The sequence below is a fragment of the Canis lupus genome, chromosome 34 (assembly GCF_011100685.1).
Source record: "Canis lupus familiaris isolate Mischka breed German Shepherd chromosome 34, alternate assembly UU_Cfam_GSD_1.0, whole genome shotgun sequence".
Classification (NCBI taxonomy): Eukaryota; Metazoa; Chordata; class Mammalia; order Carnivora; family Canidae; genus Canis; species Canis lupus.
In genome coordinates this window covers 32,793,363-32,811,319 of record NC_049255.1, presented here as the reverse complement: position 1 = coordinate 32,811,319, position 17,957 = coordinate 32,793,363, and the positions used below count along the sequence as shown (strand labels likewise).

At 40.4% G+C, this 17,957-nt stretch overlaps 2 protein-coding genes across 5 annotated transcripts in view; one reads left to right on the top strand and one right to left on the bottom strand.

The window, feature by feature from the left end:
• Positions 1-1,185, bottom strand: part of SERPINI1 (serpin family I member 1) — a 76,025-nt gene extending 74,840 nt beyond the window's left edge. For 2 of the 4 annotated variants that reach the window (XM_038583811.1, XM_038583810.1), the window contains exon 1: positions 661-900. Coding sequence is in view for 1 of the 4 variants with exons in the window: in XM_038583808.1 (XP_038439736.1) it covers positions 1,047-1,125 (79 nt within the window). In the remaining 3 variants the exon portion in view is untranslated. Of the gene's footprint in view, positions 1-660; positions 901-1,046 lie in introns of those variants that run through there. The other 2 variants (XM_038583808.1, XM_038583809.1) reach the window with 2 other exon arrangements.
• A 316-nt stretch (positions 1,186-1,501) lies between these two features.
• The window catches only part of PDCD10 (programmed cell death 10), a 41,999-nt gene continuing 25,543 nt past the window's right edge, over positions 1,502-17,957 (top strand). The window contains exon 1 of the mRNA XM_038583812.1: positions 1,502-1,659. The gene's annotated coding sequence lies outside the window, so the exon portion shown is untranslated. The remainder of the gene's footprint in view (positions 1,660-17,957) is intronic.

Below are 17,957 nucleotides of genomic sequence, written 5' to 3'. Positions count from 1 at the left end.
TGAGTCCTAGTCTTTGTTCCAACATCCTAGAGCCGCTGTTAGGAAAGCTAAGTATCCATCCATCAAAGCGGTTTTACGGTATTGCGGGCAAAGTTATACTTCTGATAGGTTTGGTCATCTCGATTATTCCTGCCTGCATTTGCTTCCTTAATACAAATCCCTTTCAATTTTGGGAACCTGCGGTAAACCGCCCTGGAAAACAGGTCGGTCGCAGGACAACCTGATAAAGCAACGCACAGGGTAAACACTGAAGAAGAAATGCAAAGTTATTTTCCTAGTGCAAGAGTTTTGAAGTAATTCCGTATCAATGACAAAATCTTTTTTTTTTTTCTTTTTGCCAGCTGCGCACCTACCCAGATATCATCCACCTCATCCTCAATTAGCAGGGTTTCGCTCAATCTTAACATCTCCCAGAACAGTTTTAATGCTATAACTCACACCAAAGACCACTAACCACGCCCTTTATACCCAGAATCAAGCCACCTTTTGCTTCCCCCCCCCCCCCTTACAAAGTCCAAAATGCACATCCGATTTCATCTAAGAGGGTTCGCACCGGGTCCCTACCCCGAGTCGGAGACCCTAGCTGCGCCCGGAGGATTCCCCTGGAAGTCGCTGTCTCCCGGGCGCCGCGGGCCGCGCGGAGGGGGCGCCCACGCTTACCTCCCACACACCTGCAACCCCTGGCGGGATGCTGGAGCCGATGCTCGCGGGACCGCGCTCCGCTCCGCCCGAGCTCCTGCTCTGGGCTCTCCCGGGAAACTAGAGTCCAGCCTGCGCCTCGGGCTGCTACAGGGACCCAAGCTCCGCCTCCCGCTCCTCCAGTTGGCGAATTCGGCGGCTGTCGCTCCTCCCCCTGCTGCTCCTGCGGCCGCCCCGGCTGGCGGCGGCGGGAAGCGGCTGCGCCCGAGCCTCCCCGCTCCCTGCGCTTCTGCAGCTGTTCGGCCGCTTCCCTTCCCCGGGCCCCCCCGCCCCGCGCCGGGCTCACACCTGCAGCTGCTTCCTGCCCTGCCCCGCCCCGGGCGCCTCCTCGAGAAGCCCAGGCTCACCCGATCCCTTCCCGACGCCGCCTGGCGTGCCCGGGGCTCGTCCGCGATCGGGGAAGCCGCTGCTCGGGCCTGGACGCATCCCCCCTCCCCTCCCTCCACCCCGGCGATTCCCCGCTCGGTGCAGCGTCCGCGGCTCAGCCGCCCCACGTTACCCTCCTCAGGACCTCCCCCCCGCACCCCCTTCCTTCCTGGGCCCTGCCAGCCCGCCCCCACAATGGGTGAGCCGCCCGCAGGGCCGACCCAGCACCCTGATTGGTGCAGGTGAGGGCTGACCCCGCCCTTCCTCCTCCTCTCCGACACCCTCTCTCCGCGTCTCACCTCCTCCCGCAAAGGCAGGGAACTCTCCTGCTATTGGCTAGAGCTGTCCCCACCCATCGCCTTGGGCTCCACCGCACGGCCTGCCGGGAGTCGTAGTCCGGCCCGTGTCGGAATGGCCGCCGACGGCGGCTGGCGGGACTACAAGTCCCGAAAGGCCCCTGCGCGACTCCGGCCGGGCAGGATTCCGGACAACGCCTGGTTCCTCTCGGGTCCTTCCGGCGTCGCCGGAGTGAATTGATCCGGGAGTTGAAGAGGGCTCCGAAGGTGGGAAGTGAAGTCAGTGCCTCAGTTGCCGGTAAGGTGTGGCCGCCCCGTCCCGGGGTGCGGAGCCCCGAGCGGCGCGGAAGAGGGCGGGGGTCGCGCGGGGGTCGCGCGGGGGCCGTCGGCTGGGCTGTGGCGGGCGGCGCGGACGCGGCGGGGAGCGGGGCCCTCTGGGCGTCAGCGAGGGTCCCCGGCGCGAGCGGCGGAAAGCGGGTTCGTAGACGCCGCCTGCCCGGTTCGGGCCCGGACGCCTCCAGGAAGTCTCCTCCAGGTGGGGGCGGGAGGGGGAGGCGAGCGTGGCCTCGGGTGCCCCGGGAGGAGGGAGCGGGCGGATGTGCCTGGGGTGGGGTCCTCCGAAGGTGTGGCCTGGGGCGCGGAGAGGTGGCTGCTGCTGCTGCCCTGCGCTTGCAGGTCGGCTGGGGGAGGAGGGGCGGGGAGGGGCGCTGGGGAGTGGCTCTCGGGGTGACCCCGGCTGTGCCCTCTGGGGAGGAAGAGTGCGCCGTCGGCTGACGGGGCTCTGCGGGTTCAGGTCCAGTTCCCTGACGTGGCCCCTCTCCGGAGGCAGGTCTTGCCTCTGACCCCCGGGGGGGGCAGTTCCCAAGGTACCTTTACACCCCTTGTGCTTTCAGAGACTCTGTTCTCAGGCGCCGACCAGAAGCCGAGGGGACAGGCGACATGCCCAAGGTCACACACCTGGGGACAGGTCTGAGTCCAAGCCGCTCATAATCCAGTTTCTTTCTTTTTTCTTTTCTTTTTTTTTTTTTAAGATTTTTATTTATTTACGCATGAGAGAGACACACAGAGAAAGAGAGAGGCAGAGACACAGGCAGAGGGAGAAGCAGGCTCCACGCAGGGAGCCCGACGTGGGACTCGAACCCGGGTCTCCAGGTTCCCACCCCGGGCTCAAGGCCGCGCCAAACCGCTGAGCCACCCGGGCTGCCCTATATAATCCAGTTTCTGACTCAGAGGTGCCCACTCACCAGAAAGAGCAGGGAGGTTGGGTGTTTTTTTGTTTTGTTTTGTTTTGTTTTTTTGAAGTGAGTAGGGGGAGATTGCAGAGTAACGCATTTTATGGTTTTCTTAGGAGCCCTTTGTGAGATGAAGAGTTTGTGTGTGTGTGTGTGTGTGTTTTCTGAGTTGGAGAAATTCCTCCATGAAGGAAGGACACACACTTTTTTTTTTTTTTTTTTTTTTTGAAAAAGAAGACTGAGTTGCAGCTGACTTACGGATGTATTAAGCGATGGACTACATTTCAAACGGTAGAGAATGACCTAGGAGAATGTCAAAATACATCCCATCCTCATATTTAAGAGATACACCGCTTTCCCTCCCTACCTTAGGGCTGACTGTTGCTACTCTCACTTGAGTAGAGCCGGCAGCGGTAGTGTGGGAATTCTTTCACAAGACTTATTTTTTATTATTTTTTTTACGTTGTGTTCAAGTCACAAAGCATCAGGAGAGGTGACTGTGCTCCTTTACTAGAAAAGAGGGTACGTTGCATTTCTTGGAAGTAGCATCACATTTTTTGTTGTTGTTGTTGACTCCTGTTTCCTTGTCCCCCTCATTTTCTGGACTCCAGTGTGTTGGTGAGTTTTTCTTAGCTTAGTCCATGACTTTTAATTCATCCTATTTAAAGAATGGGAAAAATTGGACATTTACATTTTATTTTTAAACATTTTTTTTAAGATTTTATTTATTTATTCATGAGAGACACAGAGGAGAGAGAGGGGCAGAGACACAGGCAGAGGGAGAAGCAGGCTCCATGCAGGCAGTCGGACGTGGGACTCGATCCCTGGTCCCCAGCATCGCGCCCTGAGCTGAAGGCAGGCGCTAAACCGCTGAGCCACCTGGGCTGCCTCACATTTATATTTTCTATTGAGCAGAGAGCAGTATGCTTGTAACACAGTTTTCTCCTTTATAATTGTTAGTGTGACCATTCATAGCTTATGAATATTATCTTTCATAGAATCTTAGGTGTGTGTTTTTTGACATGAGGATTTCCTTTGTGTTGTTTACATACAGTAATTCAGTATCTACTGATAGCTAGTAGTTAATCGTGGTTTAGTGTCATGTAAGTTGACCACTGAAATATGCTGCTTTTTGAATGTACTCTGCAAACGTAGGTTCTACAGTGTATGACTTTTGAATGCAAAAACACTTTCTAGGATCGTAATATTGCATATTGCTCCCCTTTGACTGAAGTTAAGATGGTCTGGAAATTAGTATGACCTTAAAAGTAGAATATGATCCTATAGAAAGAAGTAGGAAGAATAAGAGTAATGTAGCACCATGAGTAATGCAGTACACAAGGAAGGAAGACCAACTAACCAAATGAACCAGTGGGGATAACTGGTTCCATGCTATGTTATAGACGGAAATGGTAGTTTACATGGACTTCAAACTGAACATGAGTGAGTGATGGTAAAGCAAAAATGTTAACATGTTTTCTAGACAGCACAGGAGGTGTTTCCTTTTTGTTGAGGGAAGTGTGAAATGAGTTCTCTAACTTTTGGCATGCAGCTATGAGGTTGTGGAATGAGCTTTTGAACTACAGGAAAATTTGGAAATAAGTAAAATTAATTTATTTTTTTAAAGAAGATTTTATTTATTTATTCATGAGAGACACAGAGAGAGAGAGAGAGGCAGAGACACAAGCAGAGGGAGAAGCAGGCTCCATGCAGGGAGCCCGACTTGGGACTCGATCCGGGGTCTCCAGGATCACACCCTAAGCCATAGGCAGGTGTTAAACCGCTGAGCCATCCAGGGATCCTCCAGTAAAATTAATTTAATGCTAGTTTTTTTGTTCTGGGTTCAGTTCTATCATTACTCTTCATCTCTGAGGTCCATCCTAGTTTGGATAATTCATCTATATTTAATGATGGAGTAAGGTTTTTATTGTATTTATCATCTTTCAGTCACAGGCTGGTACCCTGTGGTCACTTTAGATCTCAGCACATTGAAGAATTTAGGGTTCCCAGAGTTATGTGTATAATTGTATTTTTATAGTAGTTTGTAGTTCACCAGTATCCACATTTGTTCTCAGTTTTGGTTTTGCAGGAGCCTTGTGTCAGCTTTTGGATCTCTTACAGGCCTTAGGATGTTTCCCATGTGCATCTGTCTTTAAGGGTAGAAGTTCATGAGAACAGGACTCTGTATTACTGCATTCCCAGTAGCTAAAATAATTGAGTACCTGTTTACAGTGTATGTAGTTCAGATTGGTTAAACGTAAGGTCATGTAACTAGTGACTGGTGGGATTAAGGCATAATCCAGGTCTTGTGACTGTAGATCTTACTGTTATAGAATGAAGACCCAGTTCCTAAAATTACTTATTTCACACGAGAAAAGGACTTAAAATGACTTAAATATTCAAATTCTCTTACCTTCTTACTTTTTAATGCTCGCAGTTTATCCTTTGCCTCCTTTTCAGCTTTCCATCCTATCCCCAGCCTTTCTTATTTACTGCACCTTTCAGTTACTATATAGCAAGTTCCTTCCTGATTTGGGAACCTTTCTTTGTGTTCCATCTCCCTGGGGACTGCACCCTCTCCCCTTCCCAAATCTGACCAACTCCTAGTTCATTTGCAGATCTCATTTAAATGTCATTCCTCAGGGGAACTTTTCCTGACCTTCTTTGACCCCTCCTTCCTGAAACTAGAACTTACTATAGTAAGTTCCCAGTATATCTTCACCATGCTTTGTAACTTTTTTGTAGCATCATCACAACAGGAACTTAATTGTTTTTTTACTTGTTTGATAAATGTCTCTCCCTCACTAGACTATAAGCTCCCTAGGTAAGGCCCTCTGGTTTGTCATGTGCCTTACCTCACTAACGCATATCTGGCCTGGAGTTAGTTTTCAGTAAATACTTGCTGAATAAGTGAGTAAATGATTGAATGAATGAGTGCATTCATGCACACGCCTCTAGCACTCTGTTAGGGACAGGAATACAGAAACAAGTAAAACAGACTTGCTTTACACCCTTAGATGAAAGGACTTATGATAGAAATTTTATAATTTGTAGAAAGATGTTTGGTCTTTTTGGAGGCCTCTAAAATCAGGATAGATTGCTTTCTATAGGGAAATGACAAAGGAGTCCTTTTCTATTACAGCAAGCTTTGTGTAACGGCATTTTGGAGATCTTATCCCTGTCCTGCTTTTTGCAAACAGCATTCATTATAACAAAATACAAATGTGGAGGAAACTAACTTTTAATGGGTTCTGTGCTTTACTGATGTGATCTCATTTTGTCCTGAACAGAATCCATGCTTTTTCTTTTCTCTTTGTTTTTTCATTTTGTTTTTTTTTTTGTTTTTTGTTTTTTTTTTTCATTTTGTTTTTTAACCATGATATCTCCTTTGAATTTTGCTTGTAGTATCATCTGCTTTAAACAAGGTGACTTTGTAAAATTGAATAGTGCTTATTTCAAAGGGGCTTATATTTTGGGTTTCTAGAAAATTTTCATATTTCACTGGGTCTTAAGATGATACTTTATTTGCTTTAAACCAGATACTTAGGAGAGTAAAATGATCATTATTTTAAAACATGCAAACTAAATTTCAGGGATAAATTTTGTGTTAGGTTTTGGTCATGAAAACACATTCTCTAATCCTTTGCAGTACTATAATAATAGCATAGAATAAATTGAACAGCTCTGAATTGCTGTAACCTTATATGCTTTCATGGATTTACCAATTCCCTCTCCCACGAGAGATTGTCCACAAATGATTGCTGGTATTTGGCTTTAAAATTTGATAATGCTCCCAGTTTTCATTAATAAGCGTAAGTCTTTGATAAGTCCTAACCTGAATTTTTTTATAAAAGTCAGTTTTTATGTTATTTCCTTACTGATTTTTTTTATCCAAGAAATTCATATTTACCTGGTATAACCAATATATGGAGGATAAATCTGAAGTACTGCTGCTTACATGTTTTTGGATTATTAGGGTCATTATGATAGGGAATATTACTAAAAATTTTAAGCTAATTTCATGGTAAGTAGACCATAAAAGGGATTTTGAAGTTAAATAGTGTGATTTTATTTGTATGCACATATGTATGTTTCTGCATTTGAAATGTTACAGAAAGAGCCTTAGATACTGATTTTTTTAGGACACATGCACAGTGTAACCAATGAAAACACCTTAATTGCAGCAGTTAGAAATAATTTATTTGCAGAAAGGTAAACAATGTAGTTTGGTCTATTTTTGTCTGTAGGAAGAGGAAAAATGCAGTTTTTGTTTTTATTTTTATCTTTTTTTTGAAAAATTCAGTTTTTAAATTTTAGCTACAATATTGCATCTCCAATGTAAGTGTAATATACAATCTTATTTTTCTTTCTTTTTTTTTTTTTTTTTAAGATTTTATTTATTCATGAGAGAGAGAGAGAGGCAGAGACACAGGCAGAGGGAGAAGCAGGCTTCATGCAGGGAGCCTGACGTGGAACTCGATCCCGGGTCTCCATGATCGTGCCCTGGGCTGAAGGAGGCGCTAAACCACTGAGACACCGGGGCTGCCCCAAATCTTACTTTTCAAGATCGCCCTTATATTTTTGGTTTGACTAACTTTTTTTAACTGCTCAAAAAGTGAGTTGAGTCTATACAGTCTCAATCTTACTCTTCTATAGTTGCTTAGAATCAATTGTTGCTATTTAAAAGAAAGGGGGGGAAAAAAGGATTTTAGCAGCAAGTTTATGAATTACTTGGGTAACAGCAGTGCAGTATATTAAATGATAGGCACTATTGTTTACTCAGGCCATTCCCTTGGAAATAAGTTTACCAGAAGTAAGTATAGATTACATAATGATACTTTGGTTCATTTCTTTGCCAAATAGTTACTGAGTATATATTATGTGTGAAGTTACCTTAAAAATTTGGAATGAACTGGGATATAATCTGATAGCATTTATTGAGCAGTAACTCAGTGCCAGGCATCACACTAAGCATGTCACATGACGTCATATAATCCTTGGAGCAGTCCAATGAGGTAGAGGCACTAATATCCCTAATTTAAATTAGAGAAAGTGAAGTATAGAGCGTTTAAGCAACTTGCCTGAGGTTATACAAGGAGTAATTGCATGGAATTAGGATTTGAATCCAGGCTGCCTCACTCAAGAGACTGTATTTTAAATCTTTGCCATGAAAATGATGTAATGATTGAGCTCTATTGGAGGGCAGTTAAATTTAGAGTTGCAGTTAAAAAGAACTTTTATATTAGATGGTAAGGTTGGTATGGTAGGCAAAAATTACTTATATTCAAATTCACTTGAAAAAATCTTTTAGGGAGTTACTACATTGGAGACTAACCTAACTTTCACCCAGCCAGTTTTCCTTTTAATAGAATTACTTTTCCTGTGAGTAGTAGGTGATATATATGACTTGTTATCCAGAGCCATGTGGGAAAAGAAATATGTATAACACAGAAATGATCTGCTCATAGAGGTACTGTGGCTCTTAAGTGGCGGGGGGAATAGCAGATCCCTGGTCTGCCCTGTCTTTCATTCTGGGGCTTATGTTCATGAATTGGAATTATGATCACTTAGGGATTTCAATAGTTCTTTCTTTTTTGTTTTTCTTCAAAAAATGTAAGCATGTGTGTTGAGCTTGTATACAGTAAGTATATGTATAACATGAGGCAGGTATGCTCATGGAGTTATGCAAAGTGGCAGCTTGACATGTATTTCCTTATTGTTCTCTTCCCTGAAAGACTGCACCACCCTGAAGGGCACGGACTCTTTCTGACTTTTCATCACCACATCTCCACCTAAGACTTGCTGACTTAGACTGCAGAGAACTGCAGTAGCTATTAGGAAATGGAGAAAGGAATAAAAACTTCTCTTTAATGTGGTTTCATTTAGTGGGACAAAAGAGAAGGGGATGGGAAGACTTACATGGGTTACCTAGCCTTTCTAATGTTTTTTTTTCTAAGTTTTCTTTCTTTTTATCTTTTGACCTCTTTTACCCCTTTTCTTACATATTAAGTACTTCTGCTTGCATCAGTTCATTTGATAATTTTGGGTCAGAGCTGATAGAAGGAAAAAAAAATGTATAGTTTCTCTAACATACTGTTTGGTCCCTGGTACTGAAACACACCTCCTGCCTTATTCAGCCATCTTCAGGATGAACTGAACTCCGGTGGGGTTGGAGTTACGGAATGACAAAACCCTACGATGTTACTTACACCCATATTGTCGTCTTGGACTTATATAAGGTTACTATGACAAAAGCCATTTGGGAATGGTAGATGAGTCAGACCTGGCCTCTAGGTTGCAAATGCTCCCTATACCAGTTCACAATGTTGCAAGGTTTAATTAATTTAATTCCAGAGAACTTTGAATTTTGCTGTGGTCACTTATTCAGAAATATCTATCCTTTTTTGGATGTCTTTATCCATAATAAAATCGGCATTCTGGCAAAGTTGTCAAAACTCCAGATTTGTGAGGTGCTATCTTAAGTTTGGTGTGCCCTCTTAAAAAATTAATTGCAATTTTGAAAGGAAAGCTACAAGAGGAACAGTATATACAAGCAGATATCCTTTTGTTTTTGTGCTAATAGCATTTGTATTTGAGATCATTTAGGAGCTAAAAGTGAAGTTAATGGCTATCATCAAGGTAAAACCTTGTCCTTATTAGCACCTAGCTTTAAACAAATGACCCAGTGAATTTGTTATCTGGAACTAACAATTTTATCAGCATTTGAGAGCCTTGTGTCAGTGTTTTGGTGCAAAGAAATTTTGGAAGGTAAGGTGAAGAAAATATACATTGCATTTCATAGAGGACGTTAGGCAATTAAGAGTTATTAAGATAAATGGTAGGTATCTAAGATTTTAAGTGATACAGAGTAGGTGGGCCTAACCCACGTGGTACAGTCTCCTTAAATCGTACCTTCAAGCATAAAGAACAGCAGGGATAGTATGAAGGTTTAAGTTTAGCTCAATTTCTAAGCGATTTTAAAAGAAAGCGTTAGCATTATATTGGAGAAATTAAAACAAAAGAGATCACAACTACCAATAAAGAGGAAAATAGAAAGATGTACCTCACACTTAATGGCTACTCGGTTGAGCGTTATTTGATTCATGAGTTACTAGATTAAGAACTGTATAACAAAAGATGAACATATTCAAGGGGATGAATTTGTTTCCTACCTTACAACAAATGTTTTCATTTAAATTTTGTTCAGGCTAGGATTCAACAAAAATTTAGGCTTTGGAATAGAAAGAAAAATTAAGGATTGTCACAACTAAAGAGATGTACTATTTTCCCAACTAACAATGAATTAGTTGTACAGAAATATCTTAGAAGCCAGTTGCTACTTTTATTATTGTTCCCATTTCCTATCAGGTAATTCATGGGTAAAAAGTCCTTTGGTTTTGTTGACAGCTATTTATTATACTAGGTTTTTGCCCTTTTATGAATTATCTTGAAATCTTTGCATCTTAATTTCAGTCTGCTACACAGTCGGCTTCTGGACTACAGTTTTCTCTATTAAAGTTGATCTATTTACATGGAGAGAATAAAAAGTAATTTTTACATAGGCTTGACAGATAATTTTAAAATTTACTTGTTGACCAAATTCTTTTTAAGTATTTTAAAACCATGTAACTTGCTTTGGATGTTATATAACTTTTTTTTTTTTCTGGTGGTCCAAGTAATTTATTTATGCCTCCATTGGGCAAATGGGGAAGAAAAAAATTTTTTTTAAATATGCTATGTAAAGTGGCCTTTGTGACACTGTGATACCAATAAGAGGTTGTCATTGTGTGTGCTCTGCAGGTGTGAACTGACGTGAGGTAAACAAGGTGCCTAGGATGCAAAATTTCAGGAGGCACTCTCTCACAGAAGTCAGAGCTAAGTTGTGTGCTCTAGGTGGTCTGGTTTGCCTCACCCTAGCTTCAATCCTATTGCCATGTCAGGTGCATAGAATTTTGTCTAAAATGTCAATAACTATGAATTAAATGCTTATTGTGTGTCAGCCACTGTATTAAGTACTTCCTATGCATTTAGTACTCTTAATAACCATGTAAGCTGAGCACTTTATTATTTTCATTAATTTCTCAATAACTTACATGCTAACACCAAGCTGAGCAAAAATTGAAACTCAGGTCCTTATTTCAAATTTAGTGCTCTATACTGTCCATCCGTGTGTAGAAAAATTTAACTCTTGTCCATTTTATAGATTTCTTTGTTAAGAAACAATACTCCTCCCACCCCCCAAGAAACGATGCTCTCCAAAATATGCAGGTGCACACACTGACATGATGCAGTTAACTTTTAAGGTGAATGAGTTGGAGGTCTCAGCAGCACCAAATTGAGGATCCATAAATTTGTACTACTTAGTACCACTTGGAGTGACCTTGAGTCAGAGTCCCATTGCTGCTTGCTTCAGTTTTCAAACACTCTGTGTGGAATCTGGAGGTCTTGGCTGTAAGCAGGTTGACCCATGGATGACATAGAACAGGGCAGGTTAGTCTAGAAGTAGTTTCTTTGGCAGACTAACATGTCCTGTACAGTAGGCTATAGTAGCTTAGTAGCATATTTGTTTAAATTGTCTATCACCGTTCTGTTTTGTTTCTTAGTGTGAATTTCTGTGGACATTTTTTTCTGTAAAATTTGGAGACTGGATGAAATACTATATAATGGTTGTTTTCATTTTAAAATTTTAGAGTCTTACATTTAAATTTCTTAAATGCGTAAGCATGTGACAAGAGTAAGGGTAAATTTACTAGTGAGAGATGAGATGTAGAACTGAGTTATGGAAAAGTCTAGGTCCAGAAAGGCTTGCCAGCGCTTACCCTTACTTTTGGGACCACTCATTCCCCTTTGTTCTTAGTAATGCTTTGTTTATAATGCTTGTGTCCTGATTGTCCTAGAGCGTTGTTAAAGAACCCCTATAAAAGGGAGGGGTTGAGGGGTTGGTAAACCAGTTACTTCATCCATTTATTGGAAAAATGAACAGTTTAGTGTGTTTTATCTCTCTTGATAAAATATTGTATTTGAAAAACAGTTCTGTTTTTTTTTTTTTTTTTTTAAGATTTTATTTATTTATTCATGAGAGACAGAGAGAGAGGGGGTGGTGGGGGGCAGTGGGCAGAGACACAGGCAGAGGGAGAAGCAGGCTCCATGCAGGGAGCCTGATGTGGGAGTCAATCCTGGGACTCCACGATCACACCCTGGGCCAAAGGCAGGTGCTAAACCATTGAGCCCCACCCAGGGATCCCAAGTTCTGCTGTTTTAAAGAGGCTTAAAATCACTTATCTTTCAGGCATCCTTAAGATGCCTGGCTGGATGATTTTGCAGGAGACCTGATTTCCAGAAAGAGATCTGATATTTCATCTTAGATTAAAATGTAGTTTTAATAGCTAATATTGAGTAATTATTATGTGCCAGACACTGTTTTAAACACTTTATCTGTAATAACTTGTTGAATCATCAAATCAATTTAAGAGAGACTATTATTGACATTTCATAGATGAGAACACTAGCACAGAGAAACTAGATAACTTGCCCCAGATCAAGTAAATAGAGGATCCAGGATTGAATCTAGGGAACTGTAGTTCTAGAATCACTATGCTTATTATTTTCTCTCTAATGACAGTACTATTAACATAAGCTAAGTGTAATGAAAGCAGTCCTATTCCTCTTATTCTGTAGGCAACATTGTGAATTTGGAAGTGCTTTTTAGAATCTTAATATTCCATAGAAAACTAAATTACAAGTTTTAAGTGACTTTTCTAAGTGTATGTTTAGAACCAAGTCTGCTTATTAGTAAAGGAGTATCTATCTGTGATAGATGTGGGAATTAACAAAGAATGATAAAGAGAATGGAGTTAAATTTAGAGCACTTTTGCATTTTGTCTTCATGATCATTGTGTTCTAATCTGCCAGTGTTAACTGTCTTCCAAGACATCTTAGCTTTCTGATAATGTTTTAGTTAGAACCTCTGTTACTTCTTAATTAATAGCTTAGCAAATGCTTGTTTGGTCAATCCTGTTAACAGATTGAAGACTCCTTTTTGATCTTGTTTTTTAACAAACCATAGCTGGAGTCCTTCAACCAGTTAGTGGTATCAAATACCTGGAGATTGTATTATAATCGTGAGGGTGCCTTTAAAAATTTGATCGAGAGGTTAGACCTCCAATGATGTGATAATTCGTAGTGGAATGTATGCTTTCTTTAAATAGTTATTTAAAAGTGCAAAAACAGTGCATTGTAGATTATAGGTATTTAATATAGAGGTTTTATGGTTTGATTTAGAAATCACCTCATCTTTTATTCTAACCACGTATCTTTCATGTATGCAGCTCATTTTTTGTCCATTTAAAAAAGAAACTAAAGCATGCAGAGCTGAAGTGCCTTGCCCAGAGATAAGATTGTTTATAGTGACAGTACCAAAATTTGAGCCCTAGTTTTCAGACCTTAATACTTGGGCTTTTTTTCCATAGCTGTGCACAAATTATCCACTGATATTTTGAAAACATCTAGAAAAAAAAAATTGACATACATAAACAAATATGGTGGCAGTGTCATATGTTATACTTAATCATTATCAAGGGACTGTTTCTAGATGTTCCTATATGGACAATTCAGTAAAAAAAATGAACTGCCATGGTGCATGTTCAAGGAGATAGAGTTCTGCATAACCTTATTAAAAAAGAAAACTGTATGGAAGACCTCGAATTATAGAAAATATAATTTGCAGAGGAAAGAGAGGGATGTAGGTATATCTTGAAGACTTTAAGCTTATTTTGGTCTAAGTAGGATCTCCTACCGAACCCTATGCCTCTGCCTCCCTTTTTCTGAGCTTGCTTCTCTTCTGAGACAAACATTTTGTCTCTTGTTTGCAAGTGGCTACATTTTGAGGTGAGAAGGCCCTAAAAGGTAGGTTGTGATTATCAGACTCATCTTTTCATCTGAGCTAAATGGCTAGACTGAGCTACATAGCCTTAGAATAAATTTAGTTTTTCTAGGAGTCTGATGGGTATGATTGATAATTCCAGGTGCTTGAGAGAACACAAAGAATTGTCAGGTACTTGAAGCCTTGAATCAACTAACTATTGGGGAGGACCTCATTACTAGAATGCATAAATAGTTTTTGTGATCTGATAAAAAATTTTTTTGATTTCCCATGAGATTACTTTTGAACCTGTGGTAGATCATAGTAATAAAATTTTATTATTAACTGAAATGTGGAATACCAGAGCCTTTAAAATGATATAATTTTATTCCCTCTTTGTTTCTGTTGGGAAAACAAGGCCAGTCATTAAGTGAAACTTCCGCAAAGAACCAAAAGAACTCATGTCTCAGGTATTAGTTTTATCCATATCCCTGAGCCTGGCCTTCGCAACTAGTTTTTCGGACTCTCTAGGCACTGTTCTCTCCACACCAGTGATTTCCAGCTTGTCCTATTCAACCCTAGAATCATCAGGGTTGTCTGCTAAAAATATAGCTTCCTGGACCCTATCTTGGAGATTCTGATTGATTCATCTTGGGAATGTTTTTAATAGGCACTGAAGTGATTGTGATGGCTTAGGTTGTCCAACATTTGGAAGCTACATCACTCCTGCACCATTTCCCATAGATAAAGTTTTGCTTTGTGCTAAAAGCTAGATAACTTTCTGGATCTTGCTTACGTGTAAAGCAAGGCTAACCTTGCTGAAGAATGTTGGAAATTCTTGCGCTTCGAAAATTTTGTGAACCTTTAAATTATATTCCAGTTTTGTCCCCTGATCTAAAAGATATCCCCGCAGTCCTAATAAAAGACATTAGAATGTATAATCTGATTGTTTTATTTTTCTTTAGTTTTGTGTGGTTTTCATGTAAATTTCTGTTGGAATTCTGATTTTAGTTAATCATCTGATGCTAATATTCTTTTAGCTTACTATACTAGGAAGAGCTTGGGATAGCAAGAGGTAGTAAAATCTGGTAAATGTGACCTATGTTTTGCTTTGCTAGGCTTGATATTAGCAAGACTGATTCAACTTATAAATTGCCCATCTCTTATCTTGTTAATTTGTTCATTCAACAATTATTACTTAAATGCTGTGTGCCTTCTACACTGACTAATGTCTCTATGGGGGGGGGGGGAAATATATTTGTAAATGGTGGCATAAATGTGAATTCTGCTTACTGTTAGAATGAATAAACCTCTTTTAGCTAAATGTTCATGAACAGATTGGAGATCCAACCAAAATCAATTAATAAATAAAACTTTCCCTCTTTAAGGAGAAATTAAAGGAATTACAAGAATTTAAGATCAGGTGAGAGGGCTTAATTCTTTATTTGACTATGAAGAATAACAAGACAAATACACTTGCCTACAAACGTTTTAAGAGAATTTACTTAGGAGCCTTCTTTTCTCCCCAAGAACTTCATATTTCAGTACCAGACTTGTTTGTCCACTCCTTATATTTGTGAGTAAATAAATTGAGCTCTAGAATTATATCCTGCCCCGATGGATTAAAATAAGGTTCTCTAAGGAAATGCTGATTCTGAGCCCTGAGATATAGCTGAGTAGATTTCTTTAAAGGAACAGACTCCTGTTGGTTCTTGGGCAGGGCAGGACAGAAAGAAACTCCTAAGACTGAGTTTGGCTGTGGGATGGTCAAGAACTTCTTTTTGTTTTCCTCTCACTAAACAAATGATAATTTAGGTCTTAAGTGCAGGAAGATATGTAAAACTTACTCATCTTGTGTCAGAAATTAGCAGTGCTATTTTGAACATTCAAGGAAATAAAGGGGAAAGTATAAATGAATAGGTTGCCTGTATTCTCTCTGTATGGTATCCCCATTTCACAGAGGGTGTTTTTGAAGAAAAATTTGCTTAAAAGTATAACCTTTTGTCATAAGTTATTGACATCTGTAGTTGTGGTTTTTAAAAAAATTTTGTGATGCTAATTCCTTGGGAAACAAAGCTTACTTTGAAATGAAAACTTTCCCCCTGTGCAACATGTTTGAAATGGGCAACTAAGTAGCTCTTGCCCTGTTGCCACCATACCCACATTAAATTTATTATTTATTATTACTTAGCAGTTATAACCATGACAAGTCAATTTTTGGACTGTGGTTTCTACTGTACTACATGGTAGATGAGGGGACTTTTTAAGGCCTTTCTAGATTTGGGATTTGGGAGTTACTAATCTTCAGTTGGCTCTGCATGCATGCTCAACACTCATCTCAGAAACCAGCATGCCTAAGAGAGCTAAAACTTGGGTAATGTGCTGCCCAGGGCCTGACCACACCCATGGGGAAAGGAAGAAACCTTCTCAGAGGGACAGGGCCCTAGCCCTTGCTTAGCTCAGTTGACCCTTGCTCTTTAGGTTAACAGGCATTTGTTGCTTGGAGTAATTGCAGGTTGTCCATTGAACCATTTCAAAGAAGCATATAGAAGGAATAACAGCCTATTTTAACTTGAACTAAAATTGGCAGAACAATTTAATATTTAAAAAAAAGCCTTGTTGAAATTGTTGGTTTTTAATCTCATGTAAACACTAATGAAACTGAGTGGCTGCAATTTGTGAATATGTGTTCTGAGAAGTTCAGTTGTAAATTGGTTCTTTGGAACATCTTCCATAGGGACAATATTAAAAGGTAGGTAAGTGTGGTGTAGGACAGCCACCTATTTAGCTCATGATATTACTATAATACTTCTTGATGACTAATAATAGTAGCTGATAGTACTGTAAGTTAGTTTTAGAGAGAAGTACATATGTATGTGTCTAGTTTTCCTTAAATTTGAATCATAAATATCTTAAGTGAAACTTTCCTGATGTGGGATGATAATATTGATTCAACACCATTAAAAAAAAAAAAGAATCAATGCCACTATTTACAAAAGGGAAAAAATAAGTATTTCAACAGGTTTAGTGGGATAGATTGCTAGTGCCAGCAGGAGTTCTGAAAGGGGCTCTAGCCACTTTTACTGATCCCTTCACTTCTGTTTGCCTTTATATATGAAGGGATACATATGTGCTGAAAAGAATAAGACAAACATGGTCCAATTGAGCCCACTTTAGTATTTGACCTCCTTTTTACTGAGATCACCTCTCTCACCCACTGTTGCAGGTCCTACAGGTAGTTCTCTCCTCCCCGCCTCCCCAGTATACAGTGATGTTACTCTTTAAGCATTATTCATGACCTCATCAAGAAATCCAATAATTTTTTAAAAAAATATTGTCCATGCTCGGGAGCAGTAAAACTTTTGATCACCTTCTCTTTGAAACACCTGGTTTCTGTGATGCTTGTTGTCTCCCCCAGTTCTCCCATAGTAGTATAGCATCCTAACTTCTGCCTTGTGAGACTGACAGTTGTTCATTTTCTGGCTTTCCTTTCATAGTATAAACTCCATGAGGTCAGAGACTGTCTTGTTCACTGCTCTGTAGCTAGTCCTAGGCCTAATTCTGTATAGGTAAAGAAGAATATTTGTTACATGAACAAATGATTTTTTTCCCCCTGTTAACCGATGAGCTAGTTCTTCAAGGTCTGGTGTTGGTTCTGCTATTTCTCACTTTTTTTTTTTTTTTTCCCCACTGATACTGATGCCTTCAATTACTGTCTACGCTGAGCATCCATATCCATCATTTTGACTACTATCCCTGAATTTCAGCCCCCTTTTTTCCCCTAAGTTTAATATGAAAAGGTATTCACAATTTATTTCTAAGGGGGAAAAGTAGATTACCAAATGGCCAATTAAGTAGTTAAATAGAAACAGCAGGATAGCAGTTGATAATTACCTTCTTCCTCTTGCTACTTGCTTGGGCCCACTTAGTCTTTTATGTAACTGTACTAGGTCTCTTAGTTTCCCCTGCCATCGCCATCAGTTTATGTTCCTCTATCCTTAACAGTCTACCCAAAGTAATCTGCTTAAATAAGTGATCTGATCAGGTAATAGTTTTCTGTTACCCTATGGAATAAAACTTAGGAATTGGCCTATTTATTTTTATTTCTTTATTTGGTTCTGTGAGGTCAGAGAGTAGCTTTCAGCCCCCAGATGAAAAATTATCCATATTTAGAACTACCAGAAATGGGACTAAACTGTTTGCATAGGTGTCGAATTCCCCTTCACTGGTAGATATTATGGAAGGATAGTAAGCAGTTCTCAAATGGGATAGGTTATTAGAGCTTTTTGAAGGTCTACATACTCTGGGCCTTTGATTATATCTTTTAAACTGCTTAGGTCTTCCACATCTGGCCCAGATAAGTTTTAATGATCAGGACCAAATCTTAATCACCCCCCACTGCATCTTGCACAGAGTGGGTGCTTAACACACATTTATTCAGTGAATGGGTATTTTCTTGGGTATAGGTATGCTGAGGTTCTTTGTTTCTACTTCAAACTTAAG